The sequence below is a fragment of the Pithys albifrons genome, chromosome 3 (assembly GCF_047495875.1).
Source record: "Pithys albifrons albifrons isolate INPA30051 chromosome 3, PitAlb_v1, whole genome shotgun sequence".
Classification (NCBI taxonomy): domain Eukaryota; kingdom Metazoa; phylum Chordata; class Aves; order Passeriformes; family Thamnophilidae; genus Pithys; species Pithys albifrons.
In genome coordinates this window covers 44,210,528-44,227,955 of record NC_092460.1, presented here as the reverse complement: position 1 = coordinate 44,227,955, position 17,428 = coordinate 44,210,528, and the positions used below count along the sequence as shown (strand labels likewise).

Below are 17,428 nucleotides of genomic sequence, written 5' to 3'. Positions count from 1 at the left end.
GGGAATACCTTTAAAAATTGGAGTGACTGTGAAGGCTTCCCCATCCTCACTCTTGGCAGGGGTCCCTCCAGAGTGCAAGAGAGGCACATCAGCAAGGGCACAGGAAATCCTTCCAGCCCTGCTTTCCACAAACTGCACATAGTCAGGGAATTGCTGCATTCTGGCCTGGCTTTTTATGAGACACATCTTCTGAAACAGATTGCTTGTATTCCCTGGAAGGAAAGAGCCCTTGCTTGCATGAAAGTAAATATTTAAGTCAGACAACTTTTAAAAAGGATGTAAAATTATACTGTAAAAATACCCACCTTTATAGCTTATAATCCATTTTTTATTAAAGCTGGGAAATAAAAGTAAAATTCACATTTAAATTACTTTCTTCTGTTTCTAGGGGATACTCTTTGCATTCCAGTTGGTTTCACTTGGCTATTTCTCTACCCATTTTCAGTGCTGCTGCTCTAGACTTGCACAACCTTCAGGGAAAAATTTATTCCCAAACATAAAACCTGTATGGATTTTACATTTTTAATATTTAGTAACATTTCACTGTGTGTTAGCCTTGGAATCACTTTGTTTTCAGTGAATCCTGAATGTTGGGCTAGTGGTGGCTTAAGTGCTCATGTTTGTGCCAGGAGTTCCTTCAGTGATTGGATAAAACCAGGAGCAATGCAGAGAAGGTTTGCTCTGTAAGGAACAACCACTTGCAATGATTCCCTGTAATAAATGTCACAGACCTTGGGAAGATTTGGTTCACAGGATCACAGAATCACAGAGTGTTCTGAGTTGGAAGAGACCCACAAGAATCTCAAAGTCAGGGAATGAGCCCACACTGCGGCATTGCCAGCACCAGGCTCTAACCAACTGAGCTAATCTTAAACAGGTTCTTGCTGAATTAACTTACACTTCTGTTGTGCACAGGCCATTTCAGTTTCTGTGGGGTTTTTTTTGAGGGAGGATGGGGAACCAACATTCAGCAGCGCAACAAAAAAAAGGGAAGCCAATGGCTGTGTTGGAGAAACATCCAATGTGCCCTTCTGAGAGACTGTCTCATCTTTTAGGTTTGTGTTAAATGTCTGAAATACCTGAGCAGGTTCTTTAGCAGGTTTGCTCCCAGTCTATGCTCCCCCAGACAGAGCATGTCCATCAGGTGGCTGAGCTGGAGAGGTTTGTGATGGGTCCTTGGAGAAGTCTTTGTCCCTCCGTGTCTCCCCTTCACCGTCGCATCAAACAGAGCAAATCCCAAGTGATGCTCCGTGTCTCCGCTGTGCTTGCAGGTGTTTCCAGGGGCTGTGCAGCTGAGCTGAGATGCCCTGGAGCTGCCCCATGGCTGTAGGAAGATAGCAGACATGCTGCCCTGAGGAGCCGAGCAGCCGTGCCAGCATGGCCTTCGCCCAGTCGCACATCATGGCAGCGCGGCGGCACCAGCACAGCCGGCTCATCATCGAGGTGGACGAGTACAGCTCCAACCCCACCCAGGCCTTCACCTTCTACAACATCAACCAGGGCCGGTTCCAGCCCCCCCATGTGCAGATGTGAGTGTGGCACTCCTGGTACTGCCCCAGCCATGTCTTGCTGCCTTGTCATTGTGGTGTTTGATGGAGCACCGGGAGGAACCTGAGCATTGTTGCTCTGCTGCCTCTCTGATAACAATCCCTGTAATGACACAAAATCAGCCCATTTGGAAAGGACTTTGTTAAAGGAGGGGAGAAAGATTGCTCCACTAGTGGGAGTGTAATACATAGTACTTAGGCATTAAAAAGGGAAATAAAACAAACGACCAGCAGCAGTAATAAAGCACGAGATGCTCCGAGGGCGATACTTTCTGCATACTTAATAATGTTTGTTTGCTTTGTGCAGCCTCATATTGGTGCACAAAGCTGTTGGAAATACCAAGCCCCTCTCTGTCCCACACGTTCTGTGTGGTTAGTTGTGTGACAGCTCCATACAAGGGAAAAATCAGCCCAATAAATAAAAGAGTGTGGGCATCCATCCGGCAACTTACTTTCATCCCGATGTGCCCGAAATGCCGAGTGCTTAAAGAGTGATTAAAATAATGTGTTTGTTTCTGACTTCTTATATAATGGCAACATCAGTAAAATTAACTGCTCTACATGATTTACTTGTAACGTAAAGTGGAGAATTATAATTACAAAATGAAACCTGACATAAAGTTTAGAGCCAGAAGGAAGAGCAAAACAGTAAAAGCTATTACAAATAAATTAAGTATAAAATTCTACTGTAAAATATTTTTATAGGGAATAAAAATGCCTGCACCATTTTATTGTGTTTATTAAAGAGAGGAACAGCCTTATCTTTACATCAGAAGGCTGTTTTTTTCATTTTTTAAAGGCAACTCTTTTCCTTTAGGAAGACTGAACAAATAATCATCTCGTGCACATTTTTGGTATTTAATATGATTTGCTAATTTACAAACATTTCTGCAGTTAAAAAGCTCAGCACTGAAAGCTGTGTGTCTCTGTAGTGAATGCTTATGAACATTCTTTGGCATAAATTAGATTATGTGAAAGGAATCTGCAGACTCAGGTGTGTGAGGATGGTGAGCATTCACATTCAGAGGGCAGTGTATGATGGTCTGTGTTGGGGTGTTTTAGACCCTGTTGAAATGCAAACAGTAAAATGAGTGTTAGCACTGGTTAGTTGTGTTACAGCCACACACAAACATCTTTTGTTTATAGAGCTGGCAAATGGCAGCAAAAGTACAAACAAACAAACGTGGGCTCAGAAATAGTTTTCCAAATGAAACTGCCAGATGCAGGTTGGTTTGTGCAGGCTTAGCTTTTCTCTGTGAATATTCAGGCAGCTCCGGGGCACTCATGAATTTGCTTCCTGGTCTTAAAAGCCAAATGACTTTTACTGGGCTGAAAGTAAAGTTATTTACCAGTATCCACGTGGTACTCAACAATATGCTTTTTAAACTTCTAACCAGTAAGAAATTACAGTACTGGAGGGCTTGGGCCATCAACTACATGATAGAAATTCAGCACCTGAGCAAGTCGTTGAAAATAAGCTGTCTTAGAAAATGGTTCCTCTGGAGAGTTTAACAGTATCTCCTGAAAGATTAATACTGTTGAGAGGGTTGGGCAAATAGGAAAACAGGCCAAGTCAATTGGAACATGTACCACAACCTTACCCACTCTTTCTCCTCGTACAGAAATTGTAAATAATGTTTTCCCATACCAGCGGGATTGCTTTTGCCTTGCACCAATGAATAGAGTAGTAACAAAGGAGGGAGAAGGCAACAACAAAAAGGTAACAGAAGCACTTCTTATTGCCATGATTGTTGTGGGGGGAAAGCCCTGTTTCCTTGCACTCAGGTTTTGTCCTTGACTTCAGGGAGGTGCAGGCTTTGTGCAGGGCTGGAAACACCTCCATTAGAGATGTTGTAGGAACCGTAAGCAGATTTCACACAAACTTGTTAACATCTGAGCTCACAGGAAACTGCTTTAACCACAGAGGGCTCCTTTTCCTCTGAATTCAGTCTTGCAGCTCTTCCTTGATCCTCTGGGCAGTTTCATGTTTCTCCTTTTGTGTTTTAGCTCCTTTAGGCCCTTTCTAGACCCTCACAGTCATCCCTGTGCTTGGCAGGTGGCTGGGTTGCCACTGACAAGAAGGGTGGTCAATCCTGTCAGTGTTTCCAAGCCCATCAGTCATTTCTGGGAAGTACTTGTCCTGCTCCTTTGGGAAACCACTGAAATTGGGTGTATAAACCAACCTGGGTTTGTCCTGACATTTTCCAATGTAGCTTTTCAATTCCTCTTGCAAATTTTCCAGCTGATTTCAAGAAAAACAAAAGCATTTGCACAGAAATAATCAGCAGATCTGTATTCCTGTGCTCACGCAGCAAGCTGTGCATTGGGTGTTGGTGTGACAGCTGCTGTGGGAACGTGTTACACAAGAACATGGGGACTGAGCCTTCAGAAATTATTTCCAGTAATACAACTTCGATGTGTTTGTGAAACTTGACATATGTTTTTACCTATATAGGGTCTCAGTGTGTGCATATCACTTCGAGGTGAAAAAGCTGCATCTCATTTATTTGCCTTTTTGCCTTCCTTTTTTTTTTTTTTTTTTGTGTTGAAGGCCTTTTCCCACCAAAATTCTCTGGCCTGTTGCACAGAATTTAAAAGTTACACATCACCTCAGCAACCAGGAAAAAGCTGTCCACACCTTCCCCATCACTATAGGGAAAAGAACGTGCGTTTTTGTGCTGTGTGGTGTTTCCATGGTACGGCTGTTGGTTTTCCCATTCAGCTTCCCATGTGGAGTGTGTGATGCTCCCCTTCCTATAAAGGGATGGGTGCAAAATAATTTGTTCATGCTCCAGTTTTGTAGTTACACTGTAGAAAATGCTAAGACCATTTTTTTTTGTATTTAACAAGATCTGAATGTTTTAGATTTATTCCTCACTCTCACTAATCCTGCAAAATTGTCAAAAATGCCTCTAAATTTCATAGACTTTTTTGACAGAGAAAAGATGGAGTGATTAAAGATCATTATCTTATGACTTTTAAGCAATAAAATGCTTTCAGAATTTTTCCTTGTAAACAAAAGTAGTATTGTTATTAGCAAAAATATCTTGATTTTTTTCTGAGTTTGTTCTGTAAAAGTAAGCTCCTGAATTGAAGCCCAACCAGCAAGGGATAGCAATAGGTGTTATATACTGCAACAGTGAGCAAAACTAGTTTTATTTGTCCTTTCAAAATAAATGTTGTAAAAGTAAAATAGTTCACAACAATTCTGTATATCTCTCTGGTTTCCAGTGACACAAATATAACTCTTGCATGTCTGGCTTTTTGATTTTATTCTACCAGAATTCCCCAGCTGGAACAGCAGACACAGTGTAGCTGCATCTATAGACACATTGGCTTCTGTGCATTCAAACAAAATATGGATTGAGGTTAAAAAGATTGATTTGACAATAAGTATTGCCTGCATAGCAGAGGTGTTCTCTGCTTTCCTCTTCTAAATCGTGAGGAAGTCTCATCAAACTGGGACAGATCTTTTCTCTCCCTCAGTTTTGAATCTTGATTTTGGGCTCTGAGCAATGCAGGCGCACTCCTCACAGCATTTGATTTCATTGGGTGTAATTAAGCCCAGAAAGTCACCAAATTTCCCTGACAATATTGAGGCTTTAATGTACATTTACAGCTGTTGGGAGAGTTCTTACGTTGCTTTGCATGAACACACTCAAACATACCCCCAAAATGTGTTAATTAAATTTGCTGGAATTATTTAACTGGCAGGAAAAAATTCTAATTAGAAAAAGCGCATTTAAATGTATTTATGTATCTAAAATAAATCTTTTCCCTGTGTACCGTGTAATCATATTTAAACAAAGAAGTGGGATAGTACTATTGCTTTGAAACTGGCAATGCCTTTGATTTATTTGTAAGTATTTGTATCAGAGTCCCTGCCATAGCCCAACCTCTTCTCCTTAATCTCTTGAAGTTAATCTGTCCCCCAAAACCCACTGAAAATGTTGTGATGTGAAGATCAAGAATTGTTACACCTCCCATTAGCGTTGGGTTTAACAAATCCCTGCATCATCAGGCAGCTTTGGCAGTGTGTGTAGTCTTTGGGAAAGGTATCAAAACAGCGATAGGGTTGCAGAGAGGATGCTGAGCTGAAAGAGAAAAGAGACAAAAAAAACCCTCCTAGTTTTGTGAAATTTCTAATTCTGCTTTGCAAACTGTTGTTTGTGTAGCAAGCCCACTTAACTCACGAACAGCATGAAGTGCTGGGGTCGCTTTGTTCTGGTACAGACTGTCGAGCCAGTATAAAGACCAGTGTGCCATGGGTTAGGAGCCATGCATTAAAGCAAGCCAGACACTTCAATAGGATGGAATGGTAAGGATCCAAGATTTGTCGAGTTGAAGCAAAGATTTTACAAGTTTGACAGGTCATGTCATTGAACAAAGAAAAGGCAGAAGTCCAACAGTGATGAAAAAGCTCCAGGACCACCCAAGGGATGAAGTCAGGAGACCACTACCTAAATTTGGGGCCAAAAGGAAAGCTCTGCCCAAGGTTTTGCCCAGTCATTAATATGGAAATTAGAAGGTGGTAACTATGAACTTCAGACTATAAATGGCTTATTTTCCACAAACAAGTCAGGCAAGTTTTTGCCCAGCATGTACAGGCTGTGCCTTCAACGCTGTCGATAAATACCTGCTGCTAATAGAATATAGAACTTTCTCTTAGCAGCTCTTTCTTGCAGTGTTTTTCGCTGTCATGAGCAGTGAGTAGATGGTGGCTGACCCTGCTGTGCTGCTGTCCCCGCCAGGGTGGACGCCGTGCCCCACGACGCGCCCAAGCCCCCGGGGTACACGCGCTTCGTCTGCATCTCCGACACCCACTCCAGGACTGACCCCATCCAGATGCCCTATGGGGATGTGCTGATCCATGCCGGGGACTTCACCGAGCTGGGGCTGCCCAGTGAAGTCAAGAAATTCAACGAGTGGCTAGGTGGGTACTCCATTCTGTCTGTGCACCTGAAAGCAAATCTATTTACTCATTGGCTCTGCCCCTTCTGCCTCCCAGTAAAAACCATCACACACTCAGAAATCATGAATATTAATTTGACTTTCACCTGGACCTTCCCACTGAAGTGGAGAAATTCAACGAGTGGCTAGGTGGGTACTCAGTTCTATTTACTCATTGGCTCTGCCCCTTCTGCCTCCCAGTAAAAACCATCACACACTCAGAAATCATGAATATTAATTTGACTTTTACCTGGGCCTTCCCACTGAAGTGGAGAAATTCAACGAGTGGCTAGGTGGGTACTCAGTTCTATTTACTCATTGGCTCTGCCCCTTCTGCCTCCCAGTAAAAACCATCACACACTCAGAAATCATGAATATTAATTTGACTTTTACACTGGAATGGTAATGAGCAGGAATCCCCCCTCCCCCCCCCCTCTTATTTTCAACAAATATTTTTGCATTTTTCCAATGGAGCAAATAGAATTTGTGAGACTATTCATCTGTTCTGCCTTCACACTCCCAAGTGTACACTGAGCAACCTCTTGGTGCTAGCAACAATTTAAGCCAGCAGGCCTTTAATGATTTACATAAAATCTCTTCCATACATTGTTATGGCTTTGCTTCCCCCCCAAAAAGAGTTGTTGTGAGTGGGAATGCTTGTCTGTTGAACCCTGGGGGCTCTTAGTTGTGTTTTCCCGTGGATCTGAGGCTCAGCTGCAGCACAGAGAGGAATTGCAAACAAAGCCACCCGTGTGCCTGTGGCTGCTGCCTTGGATGGAGCAGAGCAGATGCAGAGCCTTCTGCAGGCGAGTGTTGGCACTGGAAACTGAGATTCTGTTCCACTGGGCAAGAGAGGCCTATTTACATGTGCTTCTGCAATGTTTGGGATATGCTGGAAAAAGAGGAAAATGACAGTGAGAATTGGAAAGCATGTGCTGTATCCAGACAAAAACCCTGCTCGGTGCTGTTCCTGCAGCACTACAGGCACCTTAATTTAGAATAAAAGTGGCTTCTGGTGCTTCATTATGAAAAAAAAGGGTGAGAGAGAATAAAAGAGAAAGGACACAGTTAAAGAGGAACGGATTTCAAGTTTTATGTTGATGCATTTGCATTTTTTCCTTGTCTCTTTTTCCTTTTTTTTCTACATTTCACAGCATTCTGCCCTGGGAAGGCACAAAGCAGACAGATGCATGTAGGCTGAAATGGAATATACATATATATAAAAAGTCAGGACTTCACAATTTAAACAAGTATTTACTAGCAAATAATTATCAGCAAGGCTGATAAATATTTATTTGAGCTCAGCAACCCAATAATATGCCCCACTTTTAATAATTGCATTATTCTGTATTAAGGTAAGGATAGCATGTGGAAGTGATATATTGATGTAGTGCCATCATCTCTCTGTCTGTACCCAAATGGAACAGGGTGGTTATAAAACAGAAAGCAAGTTCTGACCCTATTTTGTAGGTCTCTACCACGAATTATAATAATGTCCTGAAAATAGCATATACAAATTATACAAACCATATGGTTATCCCTTCTAAATAATACCCATTTCATTTATCTGCTGGTGTGGGAAGAGGAGTGCTTTGGGTTATTGCTGGCAAGGAAGGGTGGGGGCTACACACAGGACTTGCTGCACAGTCTCTGTGCATTTTTATTCCCAAAAAATGGGCTTAATTTTCTGACTATTCCGGCATGATTCCAATGTCATGGTAGGTTAAATTGGGAAAAGGTGGTCTTGGTGGTTAGAGCTGCATTTTTGTGAGAGCTTCTCTGAGATACAGAAATTTGGCAAGGTAAAGATTTTTTTTTAAGTTTCTTGGCAATTAAAAAAGGGGAAGAATTAACGTATTTTTTAACAAAGTTTTTGTTTGTTTTAAGTGAACAATTTATCAACTCTTGAATACCCTGAGGGGTTGCAAAATCTGTAGCAAATGGCAGAATGATGAGAAGAGTTCCATTGGAGAGGTAATTTTAGGAGTTTTCCCTGGTTGCCCAGTTTGTTGTGAAAGGCACTGGTTTCCAACAGTTTGGGGTTTTCCAGAGAGCTCCTTCCAGTACCTTCCATTATTTAGCAACTCCCACAGCCTGCCCAACCTTCTTCCTTGTCTTAGTATTTTACTAGTTTTTTGGAGAAGAACTGAGAGCTTCTGGCACGGACTTTTAATTCCACCGCCATTCTGAGTCACTGCTGCCAAATTTCCCTGCCCATTCTTCCATGCCCATGGTACAGGGTTCACTTTCCACTTATTTTGATCTTTGTCAAATCCATGTCTTGGCTGTCATTAGATTACAGCTTGGGATAAACCCCAGAATCTTTGTTAGGTGCACCTTCCCTTGCTCTCAGCTTCCTCCCAAGCACAAGGTGCATTCCCTGCCCCTGCTTTTGCTCCATGTCTGTATGTGTAGCATTGATCCCTACCTTTTAATTTCCTGTTTTCTCTTGCCCTCCTGGGTCTGTGTCACTCTGGTCTATCTCTGTTTCATCTTCTCAGATCAATTCGCCCTTCAGCGACTTCAGATTTTCGTCTTTCTGCTTTACATAAAATTTCTGTGCCTGTCTGATGGAAAATTTATCTTGCATTAACATCATTAACTTCCATGGACCTTATGGCTACACCAAGCACATGCTCAAGTGTTGTGCTAATAGAGGCACACTGGCTTGCTGAGTCATCCCTCAAATATGTTCTCTCTTTTTTTGCCTCTGTGTGGGCACAGGATGGCCTGACCTTCTCAGATGGCACAGCTCCTGATCCTGCTCTTGCCTGTGCCTGGTGCTCTGCCTGCCCTTCAGCCACCCAAATTTATACCTTTTCACCTTCTGACCCCTAAACCCCTCTGCTTGATTTCATTCTTTTTTGTAATTAGTTGTTTTCTCTCCTGTTTCCTTTTTGCTAAGACTCCTCTCCCCTTCTCAGGGAGGCAGTTGGGGTTTCACCAGGGCCAGGTTTAATCTGTGCGAGGGATGAAGTCCTGGTGGTGACTGGATGTGCTTATTGTCTCAGCTTTCCATGGTAGGCAGTATTTCATGGTGTTTAATACTTAGATTTTTCATCTCTGAGTGTTTTAATTGCCCTTTGGATCTCTGCCAATGTTGAGTGCAGGCACAGTTGGGGTCCCACAGTGTGACTGTGGTGGACTCTGCTTATTCTGAACCTGTCACCTACTGGTTTCATTTCCTAATACTGCAAGAGGCAGGTCAACAATTGCTTTCTTCATTCTGTTTAAGAATTTATAGGCTCTTCCCACATCTGCCCTTAAGATATTTTTCAGGCTGTTCAGAAGTCCTTAAATGCCTTTGATCACCTGTGTCACTCTTTATATTCTTTTAAAAATGATGAGACCAGAACTGCACACGCTCTGAGAACTCCACAAATTTATCCCCTGGCATAATGACATTCCCTAGTTCTTGTTTCCTTTCTGCTGTTGTGGATTGTTCTCTTTTTATTTTTAACTGTGACTGAACAATAAGGTGGCACCATCATAAAATTCCCTGATATAATTCCATCAGCTCTTTCCTGAGTGGCAAGGCCTCGTTCAGAATCCCTCACTATCTACAGTTGGTGTGGTTTTTGCAGCACTTGAATTACTCTGCATAAATTTATGTTGGGTTTCATCTGTCCTCTTATTGCCCAGTCATGCAATATCATGACGTGAGATTTCTGTTTTGCTACACTTTTTCAGGGTAGCTTAGAAAATTAAGTGAAAGGGGAATGAACAGCCAGTTTACAAAGTTTATGAAAGGTGCCTCCCTTCTTTTTTTCTTAATTGACCTTTCTCCTGTTCTCATATTTCATATTCTCCTTCTTTTTTAATCTAGTTTGTTCTCTTACTGTGTTTTTTAACAGGTAACATTTTAAACAGCCAAAAATAATTGGGGGGAACTGTTTCTAAGTACATGGACCTGACTAGCAGCTCTGTGGGATAAGCTGCAACACATCCTTCCATATTTTCTCTGGGAAGTCCCTTCCATGCACGGATTGGAAGGATTACTTAAACTAACACATTTTATAATATATCTTGTTCCAGTCTGTTTGCTTGAGGTTTGCCAATGTCTAAGGCACACTTCCTATTTGAAGTTCAGGCTAAATTGGAAATAAAAAAATAGAAAGTGGCTTTGAGTTGTAGTGGAAAACAATATATATAATATATACAGTATATATAATATATACAGTATAAAATAATATATTTATACTGTTTTATAATTATATTAAAATTATGATTATATTTTTATTTCTGACTAAAAATAGTTTATAGTGAAGAGAGGGACCAGCACTTCTAGAATTCCCTGTTTCTAGTATGAGATTTTGTTGTATCTAATCCTCCAGTAATAGATGCTGTAGACAGAATCAGCTAATTTTGGTCAATAAACATCATAACTGTTTTTAAGTTCTTGATGAAAGACGTTCAGAAAAGCCTGTGGTCACCAGGCTTAGCTTTACTTTTGCTTTATTGTTCAGCTTTGCCAACTGATGGTAGTTATTTTTCTTCCTCTCTTAACAGGTATTTTATAGTTTTGGGTTCAATAATACTCACATTTAAAACAGATTAAAATCATGTTGAAGACGAAAAAAAATCAGCTCCAGAGCAGCAAAAGGAATTAGAATTTATGAATTGTAGTCATGCCATTTTGACCATCAGTAATTACACTATTTTTATGTTAATGTATAAACCCCTTGAAAGAAGTATTTAAGCCCTAATTATCTATTTACAAAAGAATGGCTTTGGAAATGCAGTGAAAAACATTGAGCTGTGTGGGGATTTAGAACAGATGTCATTTTTAAAAGACTAGGCATACCAAAAAATATAAAAAAGGGTTGGTTTTTATTGCATTTCTTAAATGTAAGCTGGCTTGGCTCCATGTGCCCACCTAAGGCTCAGACAACTCAGCACAGCAAAGTGCTCTCAGTATTTCCCCAGGTCTGGGGAAGTTCTCTGTCCTGAAAACTTCCTAAATTGGCTGTTGTGGGACTCAGGAGTCCTTGTTATATCCCTGTATAGGGAAGATGATGCAGAACAACTGGTTTCCACGTGCTCCTGGGGAGAAGCTCCAGTGGGTGCTAAAGTGTTTGCCCTTCATTTCCTCCTTCCAAACACAGGTTTGCTTTTGGGAGACTTCTTGCAAATTGTACCAATACTGGGATGGCTTCTTTCCAGGAATGGGAAGCAGCCAAACTTCAGGGTTCTGAGTCTCTGGTTCCATAAACCCTGAGATCCCTGAGCTCTCAAATGAACAGGTGAGTAAACCCACCCAGTGTTGGCCCAGACCAGCAGCCAAGTGTAGCTTGGGAAGGCAGAGTGGCCCAGAAGGGCAGAGAAAAACCACGGAAGTGAAAAATCTGGGATGTGGTTCTGGGAACTGTCACTGCCTCTGGCAGAGATGCTTGAAAGAGCCGGAGGAAGACAGGCAACCAAATTCTATCTAGTCACCTTCAGGTTTGACAGCCTCTTTATTGTTCCCCCCTTGTAAAACTGTGAAGATGATGCTTGATCCACCTACCAGATGGATTTGTTGGAGGATTAATTTTTCTCAGTGCAGCACTTTGAACACCTATCATGGAGCACTGTACACAAACATTAAACCTTGTTATTAGTGCTGTGACATGACACACAGCTCTTTGTAGTCTTCCCTTCCAGGAGGTGACAACTGGGAAATGCTGAAAGCACCTCCGTGGGATCTGCAGATCTGCAGGGGAATTTGTATCAGTGCACAGAGATCTGTGTAGGAAGTGCCAAACATTTTCTGAATTGCTACTTTTTGACTCAGTTCTCTGTCTCCTTTGCTTTCCTGGTCCCCAGGTACACGTTGTAACCAAAACTAGAATATCATAAAGGTTGAGGTGGAAATTCATCCCTTTAAAAAAGTGTATTATTTAAGACTGTAACTATCCAAGGAAGTAAAAAATAAAAAAAAGAACTTAGGAAAATGGCCCCTGTGACTTATGTAGGTGGTGGTTTTCAAGGCATGAAGTGCCATAATCCAAGGAGACACATCAAAGGGACGGTCAGTCTGTGGCAGTTGTGCACTTTGGAGGTGTCTGTTACTGACCATTGGTGGATAGAAGGTACAGAGCCACATCACCTTTGTGTCCTGGCTCACTGCAGCTTTTCTCATGGCCTGGTTCGCTGCAGGCAGTGGTTGGTTCTGCAGAATTACAGGAGGATTAAATACACCAGGGTGGAAGGAAGCCACTTTTCCTCTAGAGGTAATTTCACCCGTGTGTGGGTGTGTATAAAACACAGGATATCAATGAGCCTAAGTCGTTCTTTAGTTTGATTTGCCTTTGTCTGTTTAAAGAAATGCTGCTTTACAAATTGCATGTGTTTGCTGGTTTGGTGTTTGGTGGAATTAGGCTTTTTCAGTGCCAGAATGGCTGGAGGTAGCAGGTTACAGAGGACTTGGGAGGGAGTGCTCATTTACAGTATTATTCCAGATTGCACAGCATACAAAAAGTATGTTAATGTGAATTTCCCAGACATCAGCCCCTGTGTTTAAACACAGAACTGTCAAAAAGATGCTAAAAAGCAATCTGAGACAGTTATGCAGCCTCTCCACTGTATCACTCGCTGCTGTATTCTGAGAGGTTGAAATGAGAGGGAAGGAGCATTAAGTGGGCACTTACATGATTGTCAGTGCTTTTAATGAACACTAAAAATTCTGCTCAGTGCCAGGAGAGAAGCAAAGCACATATGCCTGTACAAGTTTGCATTTATCTTGGCAAAGCTGGAAGTTGAGAACAATTGGAAGCTGCAGAGGAGGTGACTGGTTGATAAAGATGCTTAACCTCTTTAGCACAAGTGGAGCCTTGAGTGCAGACATCAGGAATTTTCTCTTGAGTTATCTGCAGTGTTGATCTCCTTCCCTGGCTTGCTGATGGAGCAGGATGAGCCTGTAAGCACACAGAATTCTCCTTTGACCAAACTCAGATGGAGGGAAGCAGTAAACAAAGGCACGTTGTGCAGAGCTTTGCGTTGTGCAGAGTGGAGTTCAAGTAATGGTCCCCCAAGGTTGCAAGTTCTTTTGGAAAAAAATTATGTTCACCATAAAAAGGACCTACTGTAGTTGAGAAGTTAAAAATTGCTGCAATAATGTTGTAATTGGTGCATAAACATGCAAAAATTAGATGTTCAGTTGATTTTCTTAATGAGCAATCTACAGTAATGAAAGGGATAAACAAAGATGTTACCAGCTAAACAATATATGTATATATTCTTATACAAGTTTTATTACCAGAACTGCCATCAGAGTCTTATCCTGAGCAAATGAAGGCTGAGAAACTTTCTGGGGAGGGCTTGCTGTAACAAAAACCCCACGTATGTGGTTGCATTTGTAAGATGATAATACCATCTGGCCATGCCTGAGCTAAATATGATATCCCAGGCTTTTTGATAGCAAAATAACCTCAAAGAATAAGGAATTCTACTGAAGTAGGAAATTTAGGGCAGATTTTTTTGTGTTGTCTAAAGCATTTTACTTCTACAAGTTAAGAAGAAGATATGTTTTGCTAAAACTGGTAAATTAAGGGCAAGATGTGTGTCCAGCATTTTACTGCATGCAAAAGGAGATGACAAAATGGAGAGGGCAAAATAAGGCAGAGAAGAAGGAGAAGGATGGGGAAAATCTCTCATCCCATGGTAAGACAGTGGGTGGTGCCTTGGAGCCCCATCCCAAACTGGCAGAAGGCAAAAGTTGGATGTGGCCTGAGAGAGAAAGCTCTGAAGCCCAGGACTGAATTTGAGCCAGTGTGTTTCTGACAGGGCTTTGATTTATAAACATTTCCTTTGGTTCCAAATTCCAAATAGGATGAAGTGCTTAGAGGTTGATTATGGAGGAAAATAATTTCAGTTTCTTGCAAGTTAAACATTGTGAGAGAAAATAAAAATGCTTCCTTTAGGAAAGAAAGTGAAATTTTGCTTAGCAAAGAAATTTTTCTTCACCAAAAAATATTTTAAACTGACATTTTGCTTCATTTTGTTTCCTTGGTAATGTCAGAATCACTACATGAACTTCCAAATATATCCCATTCCATCCAAGCGGCATTTTAATAATTTTAATACGGAAAAATGTGTAGGTAAAACTTTTCCAACCAGTTGTCGTTTGTGTCCTGCTATGACTACAGGCATATTTTAGCAGAATCCTCTCAGGTGCCAAGAACAGGAGGATCCCTGGGCTTTGGGCAAAAACACTTGTCTTGTTTTGGCTGGTCAAAAGGAGAGATCAGGAAAGAAAATGTGACTTCCCCCAAATTCATAACTTCTCTTTTTTTTTGGTTGTTTGGAGTCACATCTTTGCCTCCCACAGCATATGTTCTTGCATGTGTTTCTTGGCACTCCTGAAGGGCAGATCTGTTCCTTACATGCTCTCTGCCTGAATGTTTCTGGGTATTTAATTTAATTTTGTCCTGGGTGTGTGTGCAGCATTCCTGGGACACCACATGTTTGCTTTGATACCACTGCACACACAGAGCTGCTGTGTCAGCCAGTTTGGTCCCTGCCCACTCCCAGAGCCACGTGCTGGCATCAGTTGGGCATTTAGTCCTACTTATTGCTAACGGAGTGTGAGGAACTCACACCAAATTAATGGAATGTGCTCTCTGGTCCTGGGAAATTGCTTGTCTGCCATGGATTTGTTCCATTAGAACCACAACACAAAATGAGTTTTTCATTTCTTTCACCATTGCAGGCTCTTTAAAATTCTTGTTTGTTTTCCAGTGTAGATTAAAAACTGGAATCACTGAGGATGGAGGGGGCCTCTGGAGGCAAACCGAGCCCAGGCTCCTCTTCAGAGCAGGTCTGGGTGGAGAGGAGGCTGCTCAGAACCTGCTCCACTTCAATTTTTAGTGTCTTCAAGGGTGGCGAATTCCCAGCTGCTCTAGGCACTTGTTCTGCTCCTTTACCACCCTCATTCTTTCCTTGTGCCACGTTCTCACCTGTGTTTGTTGCCACTTGGGCACCTCTGAGAGGTGCTCAGGCTTCTCTCTCCTCAGATCAGACTCAGGAGTCTGTGCCCAGGGAGGGAGAAGTAGGTGTTGGTGTTGGGAGGACAGGATGGAAAGAGAAAATACAGAGAAATTAGTAACAAATAAAAGAGAAAAGTGGGAAGTTGTACATCAGAAGTAGGAAGGAGTTGCTGCTTTAAGGTAGTTTTCAGGTAAATGTTGGTCAGGTATTGCTAATGTTTGGTTTAATGATTGTTTAAATTGATGAGCAAGCAGCAAAAAAATAGCCTGTTAGTCAAAAAAATGAAGATTTAAAGGGTGAAGGGGAATAGTTGAGAAGACAAAGGGAGAGAAATAGTTTTACCATGGCCTGGTGTGGAATGAAAGAAAAAACCCAACCAACTGAGCTGCAAACTCATCAAAACCAGAGTTGCTAATTGTAAAGCTGACAGAGCTGTAAGTACAGCAGCTCCTCTGGCCACAACCATAACAAATGTAACTGTACATTTAGAGTAATTTGCTAATTTGCCTGAGTAACACCCACAGACAGCAACATGACATAAACACATTAGTGGAAGCAACAACTATAACCAGCTCATACAGGTTCTTGGCTGCGAGATGGATGGGCCAGATGAGCTGGAAAAGATTTGCAAAAGAGAACAGAAATGGAATTGTTAATTGTGGCATACAGGATTTCTTTATTTCCTGTTGCCCAAGTACTCATGATCGTCTGGAGATCTCCATACATGTGGCAGCATCTAAGCAGCATTTTTAACTGGTGCAAAACTTGCAGAGGTGGAGGGCACGTCTGCAAAAGGCTGTTTCAGAAGCACAAAGGAAAAGTCTTTCAGGTAACTGATTGAATCTTCAACACTGAAATAAATATCTGAAAAGAGTTCCTGTTAAATATTCTAAAGGCACATACGATTTGGGTCCATGGGAAAGACCTGCACAGTCAATTTTCTTAATACAAGTGTAACAAGTGTGTGAAACTTCAGAATTGCCCACATCTTTCATCTGGCAAAGCTCAGCCAGGTGGCATCTCCCCTGGGCTGGCACCGTGTCTTCTCTTTCCCCATCTCTGAACCACACTTGTATTTTATTCTGAAGTCCTGTCACGCCAACTTTGGCCACTGCAAATTGCTAAAGACTTCTATGTTACCAACAACAAATTTTCAAATTGCTGCTGTGCAAGGTGGGTTTGACTTTCAATAAAATATTCCTTTTCTGGTCCCAGTCTCCTCTTCTGACTGTCTTCAAATTAATAGTGCAGAAACAAAGCTAATGTCAGTTAGACAGTTTCTGTCTTTGTCTCCTCTCAGATGTACTTAGAGGGTTCTGCTGAACTTTCTGAGCCAGGTGATGCTGAGTCTCAGGGGCAGAATCCAGTTCATCCCCAAATGCAGAGTCAGGTGGAGAGTTCCTGTTCCAGAGTTGCTCTGGGGAAGAACCCACGTGTGTGGGCATATTTATTCTTGCCTTCACCAGGAGGTTGCTCTGAGGTTTTTCACTAAATGCAGTTGTAAAATATTCTGGAGCATGAGTCACTTGAAATTACAGTCCGTGGAGCTGAGGAAGTCACTGAGAAAATGGAGAGGGGGAAAAAACACAGGGTAGAGGCAAACTGGGGGATTGTTCTCTGGGCTGGGGGGGTTTGGCAGCCAACCCAAATCCCTGTCTTGCTCGAGGGTCTGGTATTAATGCCAGGGCACAGAGGGCGGCAGAGCCTGGGCTGACCCAGGGTGAGGGTGGCACAGCTCCCTTGTACACTCTGCCAAACCCCTCAGCTTTGGTTCTTTTCCTGACGTGATTTTCCGAGGCTGATCTTCTTTGAGCCCCAATTTCTGTCAGAGAGTTATCATCACTGTCACAGTAAGTGATACTTGCAGCACAAATGGCAATTAAGGGGAGGTAAATAGTAGAGCAGGAGTCTGCAGGCTGGTTTTTAAGGCTGATGAGTTGGAAGGCATTTCAACACATGAATGC

The 17,428-nt window shown here is 42.0% G+C and overlaps 1 protein-coding gene across 7 annotated transcripts in view; it reads left to right on the top strand.

The window, feature by feature from the left end:
* The window catches only part of MPPED1 (metallophosphoesterase domain containing 1), a 51,741-nt gene that overhangs the window by 11,224 nt on the left and 23,089 nt on the right, over nucleotides 1–17,428 (top strand). For all 7 annotated transcript variants that reach the window (XM_071551538.1, XM_071551539.1, XM_071551536.1 and 4 more), the window contains 2 exons: nucleotides 1,272–1,529; nucleotides 6,299–6,480. In XM_071551538.1, coding sequence (XP_071407639.1) covers nucleotides 1,378–1,529; nucleotides 6,299–6,480 — 334 coding nt within the window. In that variant the 5' untranslated portion in view covers nucleotides 1,272–1,377. The remainder of the gene's footprint in view (nucleotides 1–1,271; nucleotides 1,530–6,298; nucleotides 6,481–17,428) is intronic.